At 60.4% G+C, this 19,236-nt stretch overlaps 3 protein-coding genes across 3 annotated transcripts in view; 2 read left to right on the forward strand and 1 right to left on the reverse strand.

Moving 5' to 3' along the window:
• The window catches only part of LOC142404174 (uncharacterized), a 39,435-nt gene extending 39,021 nt beyond the window's left edge, over positions 1 to 414 (reverse strand). Inside the window, exon 1 of the mRNA XM_075490641.1 lies at positions 353 to 414. The gene's annotated coding sequence lies outside the window, so the exon portion shown is untranslated. The remainder of the gene's footprint in view (positions 1 to 352) is intronic.
• The window catches only part of SH3BP5L (SH3 binding domain protein 5 like), a 60,550-nt gene that overhangs the window by 24,318 nt on the left and 16,996 nt on the right, over positions 1 to 19,236 (forward strand). The gene's annotated exons all lie outside the window — the stretch shown is intronic.
• LOC142404165 (uncharacterized) lies at positions 2,381 to 19,215 on the forward strand. Its single transcript, XM_075490618.1, has 13 exons — positions 2,381 to 2,586; positions 2,878 to 4,301; positions 4,394 to 4,486; positions 4,938 to 5,128; positions 5,858 to 6,045; positions 6,225 to 6,386; positions 6,845 to 7,348; positions 7,461 to 7,529; positions 7,642 to 7,826; positions 10,356 to 10,731; positions 11,129 to 11,203; positions 12,935 to 13,162; positions 15,798 to 19,215. The coding sequence occupies exons 1-13, from the start codon at positions 2,496 to 2,498 to the stop codon at positions 17,735 to 17,737; spliced, it is 5,526 nt and encodes a 1,841-aa protein (XP_075346733.1). The 5' UTR covers positions 2,381 to 2,495; the 3' UTR covers positions 17,738 to 19,215.

The following is a 19,236-nucleotide window of genomic DNA, read 5'->3' on the forward strand; positions in this document are numbered from 1 at the left end:
CGGCGGAATGCGAAGAGGGGAGAAATGGGGGGTTTGGGGAGGGGGGGATGCAGCGGAGGTGGGTGCGGGGGGGGTAAAATGAGAATATAACGGGGGTGGGTGCAAGGAGGGGTTTTTTTGGGGGGGGGGGGGATGAAAACAGAAGGCGGCTGGCTGCGGGGGGGGGGGAAGGGGGAATCTGAACGAGGTGAAGGCGGAGGGGGGGGGAAAAATAGAGGGGGGTGGGCGAGGGGATGATGGGGAGCGTGTCCCCCCCTCCCCATCTCCCCCGGGGGGGGGGGGGCTGTCGGGGTGCGGCCGGGCGGGGTCGTGTCCCCCCCCCCCCCCAATCCCCGGGGGTCTCCCCCGTTACCTGGTACCGGGACCGGAGGGATGCGGAGGCGATGGAGGAATCCGGGGGGGGGGGTGTGTGTGTGTGTGTGTATGGGGGGGGGGGGGTGGAAATTGGGAAGGGGAGGGGGGGGGAGAAGCGAGGGTGGGGGGCGGCGCCGGGGCTGTTGCACGCCGGCTCGGTGAGCCCGGACACACAGGAAGGGGATGGAGCAACCGGGACCGGGGAGGGGGGGGCCCAGACAGGAAGGGGGGGGGGGGGGGGGGAGACACGGGGAGGGAAGGGGGGGGGGGGGGGACACGACAACGACACGGCCACGAGCCGAAGCCAACCGGGAGCGGAAGGGACGGAGACACCGGAGTCGGCTTTGTGGTTGTTGGGGGTCGCGTTGTTGTCGCCGTGTGTCGTGTGTCGTGTGTGTGTGTGTCCCCCCCCCATAGCTCGGGGTGGCAGGTAACGGAGACCCCCCCCCCCTCCCGTCCCGTGTCCCGTCCCCCCCCCCCCCCCCCCCCTCCCCCGGGGATGGGGGACGCTCCCGGCGCCGCCCGGCTTTGTCCCCGGTCGGGGGAGGGGGGATGGATGGAAGGGGGGGGGGGGGGAGAAAGGGGGGGGGGTCCCCTCCATCCTCGGGGATGAGGGACTGGGGGGGGGTCTCCAGCGAGCTGCACCATCCCGGGGGGAGCGGGGATGGGGGGCCGGGGGGGTCCCCTCCATCCCGTATAGAGCCGGGGGGGGAGGGGAGCAGGGGGGGCTTCTCTGGCCCATAGAGATCCAGGGGGGATGGGGGATGGGGGGGGGGGGTGGGGGTCTCCTCCTCCGGCTTGCACTGCCTTGGTGGGGATGGGGACGGGGGGGCTCCTCTGTCCCATACCACCATGGTGGGGGTCACAGATGGGGGACCAGGGGGTCCCCTCCGTCCCATACCACCATGGTGGGGGCCACAGATGGAGGACCAGGGGGTCTTCTCTGTCCCATACCACCATGGTGGGGATCACGGATGGGGGACCAGGGAGTCTCCTCCGTCCCGTACCACCAGGGATTGGGGATGGGGACGAGGGGGTCTCCTCCGTCCCATACCACCATGGTGGGGATCAGGGATGGGGGACCAGGGGATCTCCTCCATCCCATACCACCAGGGATCGGGGATGGGGACAAGGGGGGCTCCTCTGTCCCATACCACCATGGTGGGGATCGGGGATGGGGGACCAGGGGGTCTCCTCCATCCCGTACCACCAGGGATCGGGGATGGGGGGCCAGGGGGTCTCCTCCATCCCATACCAACATGGTGGGGATCAGGGATGGGGGACCAGGGGGTCTTCTCCATCCCATACCACCAGGGATCGGGGATGGGGACAAGGGGGTCTCCTCTGTCCCATACCACCATGGTGGGGATCACGGATGGGGGACGAGGGGGTCTTCTCTGTCCCATACCACCATGGTGGGGATCACGGATGGGGGACCAGGGGGTCTCCTCCGTCCCATACCACCATGGTGGGGATCGGGGATGGGGGACCAGGGGGTCTTCTCCGTCCCATACCACCATGGTGGGGATCACGGATGGGGGACCTGGGGGTCTCCTCTGTCCTGCATCAGCCATGGTGGGGATCAGAGATGGGGGATTAGGGGGTCTCCTCCATCCTGCATTGGCCATAGTGAGGATGGGGGACCAGGGGGTCTCCTCCATCCCATACCACCATGGTGGGGATCACGGATGGGGGATCAGGGGGTCTTCTCCATCCCATACCACCGTGGTGGGCATCAGTGATGGGGGACCAGGGGGTTCTCCTCTATCCCGCACCACCTCGGTGGGGATCAGGGACCAGGGGGTCTCCTCCATCTCACACTGGCCGTGGGCTGCCCAGTGTGGTCCTACACCGGCACCCAGTGTCACCCACCAAGCACCAGGACCTGCCACCCCACGCTGGCCTCTGGTGTCCCCCGCCGGTGTCACCCACGGGGCACGGGGACACGCCCCAAACCGGGACCCCAAAACTTTTCCTCGTGCCTGATGCTGGGGGTGCACAGGGGGTGCACCCACCATCCTGCTGAACCCCAAACTTCACCGAGCCCCCGGCGATGCTTTTGGGGTGGCTGAGGGATGGTGACGGGGTGCTCTCGGCTTTTCAGGGTCCCCGTGCCACTGGCCGAGGCGTAGGAACGGGCGATGGATCCCTGGGGGGCCGTGGAGCCGGAGCAGACGGTGCTTTTTGGGGGTGACGGGGAGGAGGACGCCTACGACCCCCCAGTGATGCAGAGTAAGTGTCAAGGAGGGTTGGGGGGGCGGGGGGGGGTCGGGTCCTCATTGTGCTCCAGCCTTGGGAAGGGGAGGGAGACCCCCATGGGCACCCCGATCCCGTGGCGTCCCCCCCAAACGCAACCTGTGTCCTCGGTCCCCGCACCAAGGACGTGCCGAGAAGCTCGAAGTTACGGGGTGCGCCAGCCCAGCCCCCTTGCAGGTCCCACGGGAAGGGGGTCTCCATCCCCGTTAGCCCTCCCCCACCAGGACTGACCCCCCTTCTGCCCCCCCCCCACCTCCGCTGTCCCAGGGACACCGAGCGACCCCGAGACGGACCCCCCGCCAGCGGGCGACCCCGAGATCGTAGAGCTGGATACGGCCACCTTGTTGGGTCACCCCGAGGAAGGTTCACCGGGCGAACGGAGCCCAGCGCGGGAGACCCTGCGTTGGACCGTGGTCCAGCAGATCGACTCCCCCGGCGCGGCAGGAGGTCGGCGTGGCGGTAAAACCGGATCGGGAGCTGGCGCCTTCTCCAACTTCAAGAGCATCATCGTGTTGCAGAAGAGTTACGAGTGCGGGGAATGCGGCAAGAGCTTCAGCTGCAGCTCCCACTTCAGCAAACACCGGCGGACCCACACCGGTGAGAAACCCTTCCTCTGCCTCCATTGCGGTAAGAGCTTCAACGTCAGCTCCAACCTCTACCGGCATCAACGGGCTCATGCTGCCGAACGGCCAGGTCCACCGGCTCCGCCGGCACGTCCCCGTGGGTTGCCGTATAAATGCGAGGAGTGCGGCAAGAGTTTTCGCCGTAACAAGGAGCTGGTGACCCACCAACGGTTGCACACCGGTCGCTTGCCCTTCCAATGCGGTCACTGCGGTAAGAGCTTCAGTTGGAGCTCCCATTTTGACCGGCACCAACGTGTCCATACCGGTGAGAAGCCCTACCAGTGCCCCGAATGCGGTAAGCGTTTTAGCCGTAGCTCTCACCTCTACCGGCACCAACGCACCCACGCCGGCGGTCGCTCTTACATCTGCACCTATTGCGGGCGTAGTTTTGGTAGCACCCTCCATTTTGACCGGCACCAACGCACCCACACCGGCCAACGACCCTACAAGTGCACCTTGTGCCGGAAAAGTTTTGGCGATGGGCCAGCGTTGGTCAAACACCAACGCCTTCATCTGGGTGATGGTCCTTTCCGTTGCGAAGAGTGCGGTAAAGCCTTCGGCGCCCGCGCCCAATACGCCCGGCATCGGCGTAGCCTCCACGGCGGTGGTGAGAAACCGTACCGTTGCGGTGATTGCGGGAAGAGTTTTTCCTGGAGCTCCCATTGGGAACGACACCAACGTATCCATACCGGTGAACGACCCTACCAATGCGGGGACTGCGGCAAACGTTTTGGCCGGACCTCCCATCTCTACCGGCATCAACGTACCCACGCCGGTGGGCAACCCCACATCTGTGCCGATTGCGGGAAGAGCTTCAACAGCACCCTACACTTCCATAAGCACCAACGAGCTCATGCCGGTCCCCGGCACGCCTGCCCCGATTGTGGCAAGGCGTTTGCCGACGGTTCGGCATTGGCTAAGCACCGACGGGCGCACACTGGCGAGAAGCCTTTCCCTTGCCCGCAGTGCGGCCGGCGTTTCGGCGTCAGCTCCCACCTTCACCGTCATCTCCGTAGCCATGGCGAGGAGGAGCCGCCGGAGGAGCCGCCGGATGAGCTCACACCCCGTTAACCGGGGGACGGGGAGAGGGGGGGGGACATAGGGTTGACCCCCCCGGGTGGCTCCCGACCCCCACCACTGCTGCGGGGTGCCTCGGGTAGCCCCCATGCGTGATGGGTGCCACGGCGATGGGTGCTCCCACGCCGGTGATGTCCCCTGGTGGCACCAACCCTGGCCCTGAGGACGTAGTTTTTGTAGGGTAGAGTAGGAAGGTAGGGTAGATAGGGGAGGATGGAGATGGGGCTGGGGGGCCGAGTGGGAATTGGGGGGGGGGGTCCCCTCCAGAAAATCAGACCTAATCCTGTCAGCGGACATCAGGACATCCCAACCGTGCTCCTTCTCCACGCGTAGTCCAGGAGAAACCACCTCCATGGGTGTTAGGGAGATGGTGCCGAGCGGCTGGGGAGGCATGGGGGGCAAGGAGATGGGGTTGGGGTTGCGGGAGATCCCACCGGCTCCTTGCCAAACTCAAAGATACCCCAAAATATCTGGGGTGACTTCATCCCTTGACCATCCCACCTTCCCCATGCTGCCAGCCTTGACCAGCACTCAAAGCCTGAGCCCTCCCAGCCGCACTTGGGGCGTGATGATGCCATCTACTAAATTCGGGGCAAAACATCTCGATTTTGTGGCTTTGTTGTTAAGAAACAAGCCCAGGCGTCCAGCCTCGGCGGTTCCCAGCCACACGCCGCGGTTCGGCTGCTGGCGATGCTTCGGCGCGGACCTGGCGTGAGTGGTTTATTTAATGTATTTATTGTATTTATTCAGCGGGAACCCACCTGCGGTTGGAGGAACCCAACGTGTTGGGGTGAGCTGGAGCCTGTTGGGGACAGGAGGTGGGACAAGGGAGAGTTTGTCCCCAGGCTGGCATGGGGACGCTCATGGCTCCTCTTGGGTTGCTTGATCAACCACCACGCAAAGGGAGCTCATGGTGGGAACCCATCGGCGATGGGGAGGAGGTAGCACCACCCATGGCTGGAAAGAAACCCCCAGGAGATCACAGGGAGCATCACCTGCAGGTAGTTCCCAGCTGAAAAGAGGTGAACCCTTGGGGTGAACCTCAGGGATGGGAGCAGGACACAAATCCGGGGATTTCCTGGCGGTTTCGGGGTCGCAGCCGTGCCGGCTGCCTGGTCCGTCTCTTCCCAAGATGAGCAGGAGCTGTGTTTGTATTGTGAATAAAAATAGACTAGTGCAAAACCCAACGGGTGGCTTCTGCTTCTCCTTGGAGGAGCTGCGAATCCCAGCTCTTCCCATGTGGAAAACCAGAGGTTTGGGGGTCACCTTGGGTGGGGCGTCCAAAATAACTCCCCCATCCTGGGGAAACTCAACCAGCCCGGCAGCCTGCACCGGCTCACGGTCTGTGGTGGTGATGGTGAGTCACCTGCCGGGAGCTGAAAGGTTGGGGCTACATGTCCCCTGCTACCTGTGTTGTCCCCCCGAGAATGCTCCATGCTTTTGAAGGTCCCCCCTTCCCAGCAACGTCCCACGCTGATGCTGGCTGGGTTGTCCCAAATACACCCAATCCCAAACACCGAAACCCCTTCTGCCTTCCTTGGGTCCAGGAGGATCTCCAAAGAGGAAGATCCTCTGCCTTCATTGGGTCTAGAGACCTTCATTTGGTCAAGAGAGGATCTCCATGGACGAAGATCCTCTGCCTTCATTGGGTACAGGGATATCTCCAAGGACGATCTTCTGCCTTCACTAGGTCCAGAGAGGATCTCCAAGGAGAGAGATCCTCTGCCTTCATTGGGTCTAGAGACCTTCATTTGGTCAAGAGAGGATCTGCACGGAGAAAGTTCCTCTGCCTTCACTAGGTCCAGAGAGGATCTCCAAGGAGGGAGATCCTCTGCCTTCATTGGGTCTACAGACCTTAATTTGGTGAAGAGAGGATCTCCATGGACGAAGATCCTCTGCCTTCATTGGGTACAGGGACTTCATTGGGTCTAGAGACCTTCATTTGGTCAAGAGAGGACCTCCATGGAGGAAGATCCTCTGCCTTCATTGGGTACAGGGATATCTCCAAGGAGGATCTTCTGCCTTCATTTGGTCCAGAGAGGATCTCCAAGGAGGGAGATCCTCTGCCTTCATTGGGTACAGGGACTTCATTGGGTCTAGAGACCTTCATTTGGTGAAGAGAGGATCTCCATGGAGGAAGATCCTCTGCCTTCATTGGGTACAGGGATATCTCCAAGGAGGGAGATCCTCTGCCTTCACTGGGTCTAGAGACCTTCATTTGGTCAAGAGAGGACCTCCATGGAGGAAGATCCTCTGCCTTCATTGGGTACAGGGATATCTCCAAGGAGGATCTTCTGCCTTCATTTGGTCCAGGGAGGATCTCCATGGAGGATCTTCTGCCCTCATGTGGTCCAGAGAGGTTCTGCCCCAAGGGCATCTCCCCACGCACCCTCAAGCTTTTAGGGGGCTCAGGGGAGGGCTGGGGACCCCCAATGGGCAAGCAGCTGCCTCCTCTGAACATGTGGCCTGGACAGAGGGGCACCCTGCCCCACATTGCTGCCAGACCCTGCCTACCCCTGGTGTGGGGTCTCCAGTGTCACTCTGGTTGAGCTTCGAAGGAGAGTCCATTTTGGGACGTGGCCTCCAGTTTCCTTGGGATGTGAGCATCTCCTTGGGCATCTCCTTGGGCATCTCCTTGGGCAAATCCTTGGGCATCTTGGGTATCTCCTTGAACATCTCCTTGGGCTTCTCCTTGAGCAACTCCTTGAGTAACTCCTTGGTCATCTTGGTCATCTCCTTGGGCATCTCCTTGAGCAACTCCTTGGGCAACTCCCTGGGCAAGTCCTTGGGCATGTCCTTGGGCAACACCTTGGGCATCTTGGGCATCTCCTTCGGCATCTCCTTGGGCAACTCCGTGGGCATCCTGGGCATCTCCTTGGGCATCTCCTTGGGCAACTCCGTGGGCATTTTGGGCATCTCGGGCATCTCCTTGAACATCTCCTTGGGCATCTCCTTGGGCATCTCCTTGGGCAACTCCGTGGGCATCTTGGGCATCTCCTTGAACATCTCCTTGGGCATCTCCTGGGGCATCTCCTTGGGCAAATCCTTGGGCATCTCTTGGGTGTCTCTTGGGCATCTCCTTGGGCAACATCTTGAGCAACTCCTTGGGCATCCTGGGCATCTCCTTGGGCATCTTGGGCATCTCCTTAGACATCTCCTTGGGCATCTCCTTGGGTATCTTGGGCATCTCCTTGGACATCTCCTTGGGCATCTCCTTGGGCAAATCCTTGGGCATCTCTTGGGTGTCTCTTGGGCATCTCCTTGGGCAACATCTTGAGCAACTCCTTGGGCATCCTGGGCATCTCCTTGGGCATCTTGGGCATCTCCTTAGACATCTCCTTGGGCATCTCCTTGGGCATCCTGGGCATCTCCTTGGGCATCTTGGGCATCTCCTTAGACATCTCCTTGGGCATCTCCTTGGGTATCTTGGGCATCTCCTTGGACATCTCCTTGGGCATCTCCTTGGGCCTCTTGGACATCTCCTTGGGCATCTCCTTGGGCATCTCCTTGGCAAAGGCACCGCAGCGTTAACCGCTGAGGCCCCCACCTCTGAAGGCTGACGGATTTGGGGCTCCAGCCCCCCACGTTTGACCCCCTCCTCCCCTTAGAGCGTCCCTAAGGGCATCCAAGGCGAGACGGGACAGAGTAGGGGTGCAGGGGGCAGCGGGGGGAGCCCCCCCCCCCCCCCCCAAGCCCCCCCCCCCATATCCCAGCCAACAGCATCCCTCGCTAGGGATTCTCCAGTGTCCAATATGGGGGTTGAGCTCCCACGGGGGGGGGGCGGCACCGGTGGCAGGGGGGTGGAAACCGGGCTCCGGGGAGGGGTCGGTGCAGCCGGGGCGGGCTCGGGGTGGGGGGGGGGAGGGCGGGGGGGGGGTGAACCGGAGGCGGGGGCCGCTAGAGGGCCCTGGCTGGTGCTGGAGGAGGAGGAGGAGGAGGAGGAGGTGGAGGAGGAGGAGGAGGAGGAGGAGGGCGGCTACGGCTTCACTGTATCCGGGTCACACGGGGAGCCGCCTCCACCGGGACCGGTGCTCGGCGAGGAGAGTCCCCGGAGCCCGGGGGGGAGCCCCGGGAACCCGGGCTGTGCCCCCCCCCCCCCCCCTCCCCCGCCGCAGGTAACCGGGGGTCCCCCCCCATAGCCCCCCCCCCCCTTGCCCCGGGCTGCTCGCTGGTTGCAACCCCCCCCCCCCCCACCGCCCCCACCGCTGGGTCCCCCAAATTCTGCAGGGGGGGAGGGGTGGGCTTGTGTCCCGGGAGGGGGGGGGGGGTGGGGGTGCAGCGGTGGGAGGCCATGGGCACCCCAAAGAGTGGGTGAGCATCCCTCGGAGCACCCCAAAGAGCAGGCGAGCATCCCCTCGGCACCCTAAAGAGTGGGCGAGCACCCGCTGGGCACCCCAAAAAGGGGGGTGCATCCCTTGGGTACCCCAAAGAACAGGGTGCATCCCCTGGGCACCCCAAAAAGGGGGGTGCATCCCCTGGGTACCCCAAAGAGCAGGCGAGCATCCCCTCGGCACCCTAAAGAGTGGGCGAGCACCCGCTGGGCACCCCAAAAAGGGGGGTGCATCCCCTGGGTATCCCAAAGAACAGGGTGCATCCCCTGGGCACCCCAAAAAGTGGGGTGCATCCCTTGGGTACCCCAAAGAACAGGCGAGCATCCCCTCGGCACCCTAAAGAGTGGGCGAGCACCCGCTGGGCACTCCAAAAAGGGGGGTGCATCCCCTGGGTACCCCAAAGAACAGGGTGCATCCCCTGGGCACCCCAAAAAGTGGGGTGCATCCCCTCGGCACCCTAAAGAGTGGGCGAGCACCCGCTGGGCACCCCAAAAAGGGGGGTGCATCCCCTGGGTACCCTAAAGAACAGGGTGCATCCCCTGGGCACCCCAAAAAGTGGGGTGCATCCCCTGGGTACCCCAAAGAGCAGGCGAGCATCCCCTCGGCACCCTAAAGAGTGGGCGAGCACCCGCTGGGCACCCCAAAAAGGGGGGTGCATCCCTTGGGTATCCCAAAGAACAGGGTACATCCCCTGGGCACCCCAAAAAGGGGGGTGCATCCCCTGGGTACCCCAAAGAACAGGGTGCATCCCCTGGGCACCCCAAAAAGGGGGGTGCATCCCCTGGGTACCCCAAAGAGCAGGCGAGCATCCCCTCGGCACCCTAAAGAGTGGGCGAGCACCCGCTGGGCACCCCAAAAAGGGGGGTGCATCCCTTGGGTATCCCAAAGAACAGGGTACATCCCCTGGGCACCCCAAAAAGGGGGGTGCATCCCCTGGGTACCCCAAAGAACAGGGTGCATCCCCTGGGCACCCCAAAAAGGGGGGTGCATCCCCTGGGTACCCCAAAGAGCAGGCGAGCATCCCCTCGGCACCCTAAAGAGTGGGCGAGCACCCGCTGGGCACCCCAAAAAGGGGGGTGCATCCCCTGGGTACCCCAAAGAACAGGGTGCATCCCCTGGGCACCCCAAAAAGGGGGGTGCATCCCCTGGGTACCCCAAAGAACAGGGTGCATCCCCTGGGCACCCCAAAAAGGGGGGTGCATCCCCTGGGTACCCCAAAGAACAGGGTGCATCCCCTGGGCACCCCAAAAAGTGGGGTGCATCCCCTCAACACCCTAAAGAGTGGGTGAGCACCTGCTGGGCACCCCAAAAAATGGGGTGCATCCCCTGGGTATCCCAAAGAACAGGGTGCATCCCCTGGGCACCCCAAAAAGTGGGGTGCATCCCCTGGGTACCCCAAAGAGCAGGCGAGCATCCCCTCGGCACCCTAAAGAGTGGGCGAGCACCCGCTGGGCACCCCAAAAAGGGGGGTGCATCCCCTGGGTATCCCAAAGAACAGGGTGCATCCCCTGGGCACCCCAAAAAGTGGGGTGCATCCCTTGGGTATCCCAAAGAACAGGGTACATCCCCTGGGCACCCCAAAAAGTGGGGTGCATCCCCTCAACACCCTAAAGAGTGGGTGAGCACCTGCTGGGCACCCCAAAAAATGGGGTGCATCCCCTGGGTATCCCAAAGAACAGGGTGCATCCCCTGGGCACCCCAAAAAGTGGGCTAGCACCCCCCCAAAAAAAGTGGGGTGCATCCCCTGGGCACCCCAAAAAGCGGGCTCACTTTAGCACAGGGCACGCAGCTCTGGACACCCCGGGGATCGGGGTGCACAGCCCCGGAAAATTTGGGGAGCAAGGGGGGGAGACACACACAGACCCCCCCCCCCTTCTTCCCCCCCAGCCACTCCATAGAGAAAAGGGGGGGGGGATTTTGGGGTGCTAACGGGGATGGAGGGGGGGGCTCTTGCCGTTGCAGGGGCCGGACTTTTGGTTGCGGGGTGACGCCACCCACCTGGGACTCCCCCTGTCCCCCCCCGGCACCCCCCGTCCCCCCATTTTTTGGGGCCACCATGCAGGAGAACTACGAGAACGTGATTTCCTTGGGTAAGGGGCATGGAGGGACCCCGGGATGTCCGAATTTGGGGGGGTGGGGTGGGGTGGGGGTCATTTTGGGGGTCCCTAACATCGTTGTCACCCCACGTGTAGGTTGGGGACGCCCCTCTGCCCCCCCCCCCCCACCCCCGTGGCACGCTGCCACGATTTGGGGGGGCCGCAAGCATCCCACGGACTCGGGGTGGGTTTTAGGGGGGGCCGGGTACCCGATGCTGCCTCAGTTTCCCTTGTCACGATGGGTTGGAGGTGGTGGAAGCACATTTTTGCCTAAATACGGAGCATTTCACCCCAAAACAGAGGGGGGGGGACGGACAGGGGGGGAACTGGGGGTGATGGAGTCCATCACCGGGGCGTCTGGGCGCCTGAGGACCAACCTTCTTCCCGGCAGCGGAGGAGATCGCCATCAGCTGGCCCCGCATCACCGCCTTCGCCGAATCCCACCGGAGGCGGGGGCTGGTGTCGGGTAAGTTTTGGGGTTCAGGGGGGGATCCCCAAAATTTGGGTGAATTCCTTAGGATTTTGGGGAACCCCCCAAATTTGGGTGAATACCTTAAGGTTTGGAGACACCCCCCCCCTCCAAATTTGGGTGAATTTGGAGGGTCTCCGAATTTGGATGAAAGCCTTCTGGTTTTGGGGACTCCCAAATTTGGGTGAATTCCTTAGGATTTTGGGGGGGACCCCAAATTGAGGTGAATTCCTTAGGTTTTTGGGGACCCCCCCAGATTTGGGTGAATTCCTTAGGTTTTGGGGATTCCCCAAATTTGGGTGAATTTGGAGGGTCTCCAAATTTGGATGAAAGCCTTCTGGTTTTGGAGACCCCAAAATTTGGGTGAATTCCCTAGGATTTTGGGGAGGACCCCAAATTGAGGTGAATTCCTTAGGTTTTTGGAGACCCCCCCAGATTTGGGTGAATTCCTTAGGTTTTGGGGATTCCCCAAAATTTGAATGAATTGGGGGGGTCTCCAAATTTGGATGAAAGCCTTCTGTTTTTGGGGACCCCCAAATTTGGGTGAATTCCTTAGGATTTTGGGGGGGACCCCAAATTGAGGTGAATTCCTTAGGTTTTTGGGGACCCCCCCAGATTTGGGTGAATTCCTTAGGTTTTGGGGATTCCCCAAAATTTGAATGAATTGGGGGGGTCTCCAAATTTGGATGAAAGCCTTCTGTTTTTGGGGACCCCAAAATTTGGGTGAATTCCTTAGGATTTTGGGGAGGACCCCAAATTGAGGTGAATTCCTTAGGTTTTTGGGGACCCCCCAGATTTGGGTGAATTCCTTAGGTTTTGGGGATTCCCCAAAATTTTAATGAATTGGGGGGGTCTCCAAATTTGGATGAATGCCTTATGTTTTTGGGGACCCCCAAATTTGGGTGATTTCCTTAGGATTTTGGGGGGACCCCAAATTGAGGTGAATTCCTTAGGTTTTTGGGGAACCCCCCAGATTTGGGTGAATTCCTTAGCATTTTGGGGAACCCCCCAAATTTGGGTGAATACCTTAAGGTTTGGAGACCCCCCTCCAAATTTGGGTGAATTTGGAGGGTCTCCGAATTTGGATGAAAGCTTTATGTTTTTGGGGACCCCCAAATTTGGGTGAATTCCTTAGGATTTTGGGGGGGACCCCAAATTGAGGTGAATTCCTTAGGTTTTTGGGGACCCCTCCAGATTTGGGTGAATTCCTTAGGTTTTGGGGATTCCCCAAAATTTGAATGAATTGGGGGGGTCTCCAAATTTGGATGAATGCCTTATGTTTTTGGGGACCCCAAAATTTGGGTGAATTCCTTAGGATTTTGGGGGGGACCCCAAATTGAGGTGAATTCCTTAGATTTTGGGGAACCCCTCCAGATTTGTGTGAATTCCTTAGGATTTTGGGGAACCCCCCCAAATTTGGGTGACTTGGGGACCCCCCAAATTTGAGCGAATCCCTTAGGTTTTGGGGACCTCCCAAATTTGGGTGAATTGGGGACCCCCCAAATTTGAGTTAATCCCTTAGATTTTGGGGACCCCACAAATTTGGGTGACTTGGGGACCCCACAAATTTGAGCGAATCCCTTAGGTTTTGGGGGCCCCACAAATTTGGGTGAATTGGGGACCCCCCCCCCCCCAAAATTTGGGTGAATTCCTTAGGATTTTGCGGGACCCCCCCCCAAATTTGGGTGAATTCCTCGGGTTTTTGGCGTCTAACGGTGTTTTTTCCAGGCGTGGAAGCGGAGGGGGAACAGGGTCAACCGGAGCCCACCCAGATCCAACCCTCGGCGGGGGCCGGCTCCAGCGATGGGGGGGTGAACCCCGATTTACGCCGCCAGTTGGGCCTGATCCTGCAAACGGCCGGCAGGAGCCAGGTGGAGAAGATGCTGCGGGAGCTGGTGCGGGAGCAGGGGCAGGGGGGGAAGCGCCGGAACCGCAAGAAAACACCTAAGGATGGAGGTAAATTTGGGGGGACCCTCTCAAGATTCCCCCAAGATCCTCCCCAAACCCACCGTTTTGGGACCATCCCGTGGGAAATGGGGTGGGGGAAGGTTTTGGTGCTTTGGGGGCTGGTTTTTCATAGAATCATGGAAGGGTTTGGGTTGGAAGGGACCTTTGAAGGTCATCTACTCCACGAGCAGGGACATCTTCAACCACATCAGGTTGCTCAGAGCCCCGTCCATAGCATCGCAGAAGGGTTTGGGTTGGAAGGGACCTCTGAAGGTCATCTACTCCACGAGCAGGGACATCTTCAACCACATCAGGTTGCTCAGAGCCCCGTCCATAGCATCACAGAAGGGTTTGGGTTGGAAGGGACCTCTGAAGGTCATCTACTCCACGAGCAGGGACATCTTCACCCAGATCAGGTTGCTCAGAGCCCCGTCCATAGCATCGCAGAAGGGTTTGGGTTGGAAGGGACCTCTGAAGGTCATCTACTCCACGAGCAGGGACATCTTCAACCAGATCAGGTTGCTCAGAGCCCCGTCCATAGCATCGCAGAAGGGTTTGGGTTGGAAGGGACCTCTGAAGGTCATCTACTCCACGAGCAGGGACATCTTCACCCAGATCAGGTTGCTCAGAGCCCCGTCCATAGCATCGCAGAAGGGTTTGGGTTGGAAGGGACCTCTGAAGGTCATCTACTCCACGAGCAGGGACATCTTCAACCAGATCAGGTTGCTCAGAGCCCCGTCCATAGCATCATAGAAGGGTTTGGGTTGGAAGGGACCTCTGAAGGTCATCTACTCCACGAGCAGGGACATCTTCAACCACATCAGGTTGCTCAGAGCCCCGTCCATAGCATCGCAGAAGGGTTTGCGTTGGAAGGGACCTTTGAAGGTCATCTACTCCACGAGCAGGGACATCTTCAACCAGATCAGGTTGCTCAAGGCCCCATCCATAGCATCATAGAAGGGTTTGGGTTGGAAGGGACCTTTGAAGGTCATCTACTCCACGAGCAGGGACATCTTCTACCACATCAGGTTGCTCAGAGCCCCGTCCCTAGCATCACAGAAGGGTTTGGGTTGGAAGGGACCTCTGAAGGTCATCTACTCCACGAGCAGGGACATCTTCAACCAGATCAGGTTGCTCAGAGCCCCGTCCATAGCATCACAGAAGGGTTTGGGTTGGAAGGGACCTCTGAAGGTCATCTACTCCACGAGCAGGGACATCTTCAACCACATCAGGTTGCTCAAGGCCCCATCCATAGCATCATAGAAGGGTTTTTGTTGGAAGGGACCTTTGAAGGTCATCTACTCCATGAGCAGGGACATCTTCAACCAGATCAGGTTGCTCAGAGACCCGTCCATAGCATCATAGAAGGGTTTGGGTTGGAAGGGACCTCTGAAGGTCATCTACTCCACGAGCAGGGACATCTTCACCCAGATCAGGTTGCTCAGAGCTTGTCCCTAGCATCACAGAAGGGTTTGGGTTGGAAGGGACCTTTGAAGGTCATCTACTCCACGAGCAGGGACATCTTCAACCAGATCAGGTTGCTCAGAGCCCCGTCCAACCTCACCTTGAACACTTCCAGGGATGGGGCATCTCCCACCTCTTTGGGCAACCTCTTCCAGTGTCTCACCAGCCGTTCCTCACAGCAGAGGTGTCCCATCCCTCGGATCATCTCTGTGGCCTCCTCTGGACCTGCTCCAACAGGTCCATGTCCTTCTTGTCCTGAGGAGCCCTGGACGCAGTGCTCCAGGGGGTCTCACCAGAGCAGAGGGGGAGCATCCCCTCCCTCCACCTGCTGGCCACGCTTCTTCTGATGTGGCCCAGGAGACGCTTGGCTTTCCGGGCTGCCAGCGCACGTTGCCGGCTCCTGTCCAGCTCTTCATCCACCACGTCCTTCTCCACTCTCCATCCCTTCATCCCCCAGCCTGTGCCCATGTTTGGGATTGCCCCCACCCAGGACCTTGCACTTGGCCTGGTTGAACCTCATGAGGTTCCTCACTTGGGCCCCCCTGTCCAGGTCCCTCTGGATGGTTCCCTTCCCTCTGGGGTATCAACCACCCCACTCAGCGTGGGGTCACCTGCCCAGTTGCTGAGGGTGCCCTCGATCCCACCATGTACGTGGTTGATGGAGATATGGAACAGTACTGGTCCCAGTATGGACCCCTGAGGGACACCACTCGTCACTGGTCTCCATCCGGACATGGAGGCATTGACCACAACCTTCTGGATGCCACCATCCACCCAATTCCTCATCCACCCAATTCCACCCAACTGAGAGAGGAGAACGTTGTGGAGCACCGTGTCAAAGAGATGATGGTGGCACATGTCGTTGATGGAGATATGGAACAGTACTGGTCCCAGTATGGATCCCTGAGGGACACCACTCGTCACTGGTCTCCATCTGGACATGGAGCCATTGACCACAACCCTCTGGATGCCACCATCCACCCAATTCCTCATCCACCAAATGGTCCATCCATCAACTCCATCGCTCTCCAACTTAAGAGAGAAGGATGTTGTGGGAGATCACGTCAGAGGTCTTCCAGAAGTCCAGATAGATGACGTTTCCCATGTTGGGGGGGGCTCAAAATTAATTTGGGGGGGCTGTTGTGCCGTGAGGGGCTCATGGTTTCTCATTGTGGTGCAGGCACCGGCGCCGGGAGCGGGACCGAGGAGGATTCGGCACCGCGGGACGGCGAGGAGACGGCGCTGGAGGACGCTGATCAGCGCCAAAGCGGGGGGCAGGCGGGTGAACCCCCCGTCACTGGTAAAGGGAATGGGGGCAAGAAGGGCGGCGCGGCATCGCCGGCATCCCGGGGTGGTTGTGCCGAGTGCGGGATGAGGAACCGGTCGCAGAGTCCGGTAAAGCCGCGGCGGTGCTCCGAGTGCGGGCGGCGGTGTCGGCAATCGGCCCGGCAGCCGGAACGTGGCGGGGAGAAGCCGCACCGGTGCGGTGACTGCGGCAAAGGCTTCAGCCGAGGGTCTAACCTTGCCCAGCACCGGCGTATCCACACCGGTGAACGACCTCACCGTTGCGGTGATTGCGGCAAAGGCTTCATCCAACGCTCCGACCTAGAGCGGCACCGGCGGGTGCACACGGGCGAACGGCCGTATCCTTGTGGCGACTGCGGCAAACGGTTCAGCGTCAGCTCCCACCTCGACCGGCATCGCCGTACACACGCCGGTGGACCCGGTCCGCCCACCCAACCCCGCACCCGTCCTCGACCGCCTCCGCCAGAGGGGTCGCCGGCTCCTCACCGTTGCCCCGAATGCGGTAAGAGCTTCGCCCAACGCTCCGCCTTGGCCAAACACCGTAAGACCCACAGCGGCGAACGGCCTCACCGCTGCGGCGATTGCGGTAAGAGCTTCAGCCGAGGGTCCAACCTCACCCAACACCGGCGCATCCATACTGGCGAACGGCCATTTGCTTGCGGCGATTGCGGCAAAGGTTTCATCCAACGCTCCGATCTGGAACGGCATCAACGGGTACACACCGGTGAACGACCCTATACCTGTGCCGAATGCGGTAAGAGCTTCAGCGTCAGCTCCCACCTTGACCGGCACCAGAAGATCCACGCGGCCGAACGGGCATCCTACCGTTGCCCCGAACATCTAGCCGGCTTCTTGGCCGCTCACCGTCACGGTCGCCTCTTCCAATGCGCCCAATGCGGGCGATGTTTCGGTCAAGGCGCCGCCTTGCTCAAGCATCAACGTGCCCACAGTGCCGGGGGAACCGTGGGGCAGCCCCCCAAGTGCCCGGATTGCGGGAAGAACCGGGGTGGCACGGTGGGGTTACGTCCCCGCGGTCAACAATGTATGGATTGCGGGAGGGAATCGGATACCAGCAACGGTGAGATGGCGCCGGCGGCACCGCCGGAGAAACCCTATAAGTGCGGGGAATGCGGGAAGGGTTTTGGGCAACGTTCGGCGCTGGTTAAACACCGGCGTATCCATACCGGAGAGAAACCCTACGCCTGTGGGGACTGCGGGAAGGGTTTCATCCAGAAGTCGGACCTGACCATCCATCGCCGGATGCACACCGGGGAGAAACCTTACCGTTGCGGTGAGTGCGGTAAATGCTTCAGCGTCTCCTCCAACCTCATCACCCATCAACGCACCCACCTCGGCGAGAAACCCTACCAATGCCCCGAGTGCGGCAAGAGCTTCATCCAACGCTCCGAGCTCACCATCCACCAACGCGTCCACACCGGCGAGAAGCCCTACAAGTGTCCCGAGTGCGGCAAGTGCTTCAGCCGTAGCTCCCACCTCAACCGCCACCAACGCACCCACGCCGGGGACAAGCCCAAAGCCACCGCGGCCACCGCCGCCACCGCCGCCGGCAGCCCCCTGCCGCCCTCCAGCGCCTTCTCCGGCGCCGCCTTCTCCCCGCCGTTGGGGGGCTCGGCGGCCCCCATCCCCTCGCTGCCCTCCTTCCCGGCCTCCCCCTCGCCCCTGCCCATCCCTTCCCTCTCCAGCCCCGCCCTGGACCTGCCGTGGGCCCTCTCCTTCCCTGCCCGCGCCTTCCCCCACCCCTCCTTCCCCTCGGCGCCCGCCTCAGGGGCCCAGACCTCCTCCCTCATGAACTGAGCGGTGCCCGGCCCTGGCTGTGGCTCCCTCCTCCTCCTCCCAACCTCCCCAGCCGCTCGCCCAACAGCCAACCTGGGCTGACCGCAAAGACCTGGTGTTGGTGGACTTGTTCCCAGCTGGAGCCGTTCAGGCTGTGTGGCTAATTAATGATGTCTGTAATGAGGGGATGGGGAAGTCCCCCTTATGGCGTGGCTCCATCCTCCTCCCAACCTCCCCAGCCGCTCGCCCAACACCCAACCTGGGTTGACCTCAAAGACCTGGCGTTGGGGGGCTTGTTCCCACCGGGAGCCGTTCAGCCTTGGTGGCTAATTAATGATCTCTCTAATTAGGGGATGAGGGAGTTCCTTCATCCCTGGCCGTGGCCCTGGCTCCATCCTTCCCCCTACCTCCCCAGCCGCTCACCCAACACCCAACCTGGGTTGACCACAAAGACCTGGTGTTGGCAGACTCGTTCCCCCCCCGGAGCCATTCAGCCTTTGTGGTTAATTAATGATCTCTCTAATTAGGGGATGAGGCAGCTCCTCCAACCTTGACCACAGCCCCAGCTCCATCCTCCTCCCTACCTCCCCAGCTGCTCGCCCAACACCCAGAGCTGGCCTCAAAGAGCCATTGTTGGGGGGGGCTTGTTCCCACTTGGAGCCATTCAGCCTTGGTGGCTAATTAACAATCTAATTAGGGGATGGGGGGACACCCCCCCTTCAATTTTTAACCCTTTTAACCAAATTACCACCTTTTCACAGCAGGAAGACGCATCCCTTCCCCAAGCCACTGTCCCCATGGCAGAGGGGGGGGGGACAGCACCCGCTGCCACCCCTCAGATTTTGGGGCAGAGGGAAGCGAATAAAATGAATTCCCCACCTAATTAGGATGATTTTTAACGGACTTTTCCCACCCCTTCCTCCTCCCACCATGTTTTAAAGCACCGCCAAGAGCAACCCAAAATTTACCAAAATTGTCCGAGGCAGGAACTGGTAAAAACTGAAGCAGAAAAGGTTTTTTGGGGTTTTTCTCCCCATTTTCTGCTGGGTTTCACTCTTTTTTGGGCAGATTATTTTGGGGGTGGGTGGGCAGGGGATGAGTCCCAGCTGGGATCGATGGGTGATATTTCTCTTTGGTTTTTTTTTACCGCTGTCGTGTGTCTTGTTCGTGGTTTTTCAGCACAACCGGGCGGTGATGATGCTCCTCAAGTGCCATTATGGGGAAAAAAACCCCAGATTTGGGTCACCGGCACTGCCGAGCATGTGTTTCAGAGGAAAGACTATTATCCCACACGGAGCAGAGTCAACCGCAGGGTTTGCCTGGTGCCCCCCCTCCACATCCCCCCAAAACGGGAGCAAAATCGAGCTGTTTTCAGCTTTTTTTTTTTTTTTTTTTTTAAATAGATTTGTTTTGTTACTTTTGTGACTTTGTATTCCAACGTCGCCTATGAGTCGGTTCAATAAACAAGAGCCGGGCGCCCACACGCGTCCTGCGGCCGACTCACTATGAAAAGTGATGTT

The sequence above is a fragment of the Mycteria americana genome, unplaced genomic scaffold (assembly GCF_035582795.1).
Source record: "Mycteria americana isolate JAX WOST 10 ecotype Jacksonville Zoo and Gardens unplaced genomic scaffold, USCA_MyAme_1.0 Scaffold_86, whole genome shotgun sequence".
NCBI lineage: Eukaryota > Metazoa > Chordata > Aves > Ciconiiformes > Ciconiidae > Mycteria > Mycteria americana.

Coding starts and splice junctions, on each gene's coding strand:
- LOC142404165 (XM_075490618.1), top strand. CDS start 2,496: ATGGATCCCTGGGGGGCCGTGGAGCCGGAGCAGACGGTGCTTTTTGGG. Junction 5,129..5,857: donor GAGCCTGTTGGGGACAGGAG/GTGGGACAAGGG, acceptor CCTTGGGTCCAG/GAGGATCTCCAAAGAGGAAG. Junction 6,387..6,844: donor AGATCCTCTGCCTTCATTGG/GTACAGGGACTT, acceptor TGGGGTCTCCAG/TGTCACTCTGGTTGAGCTTC.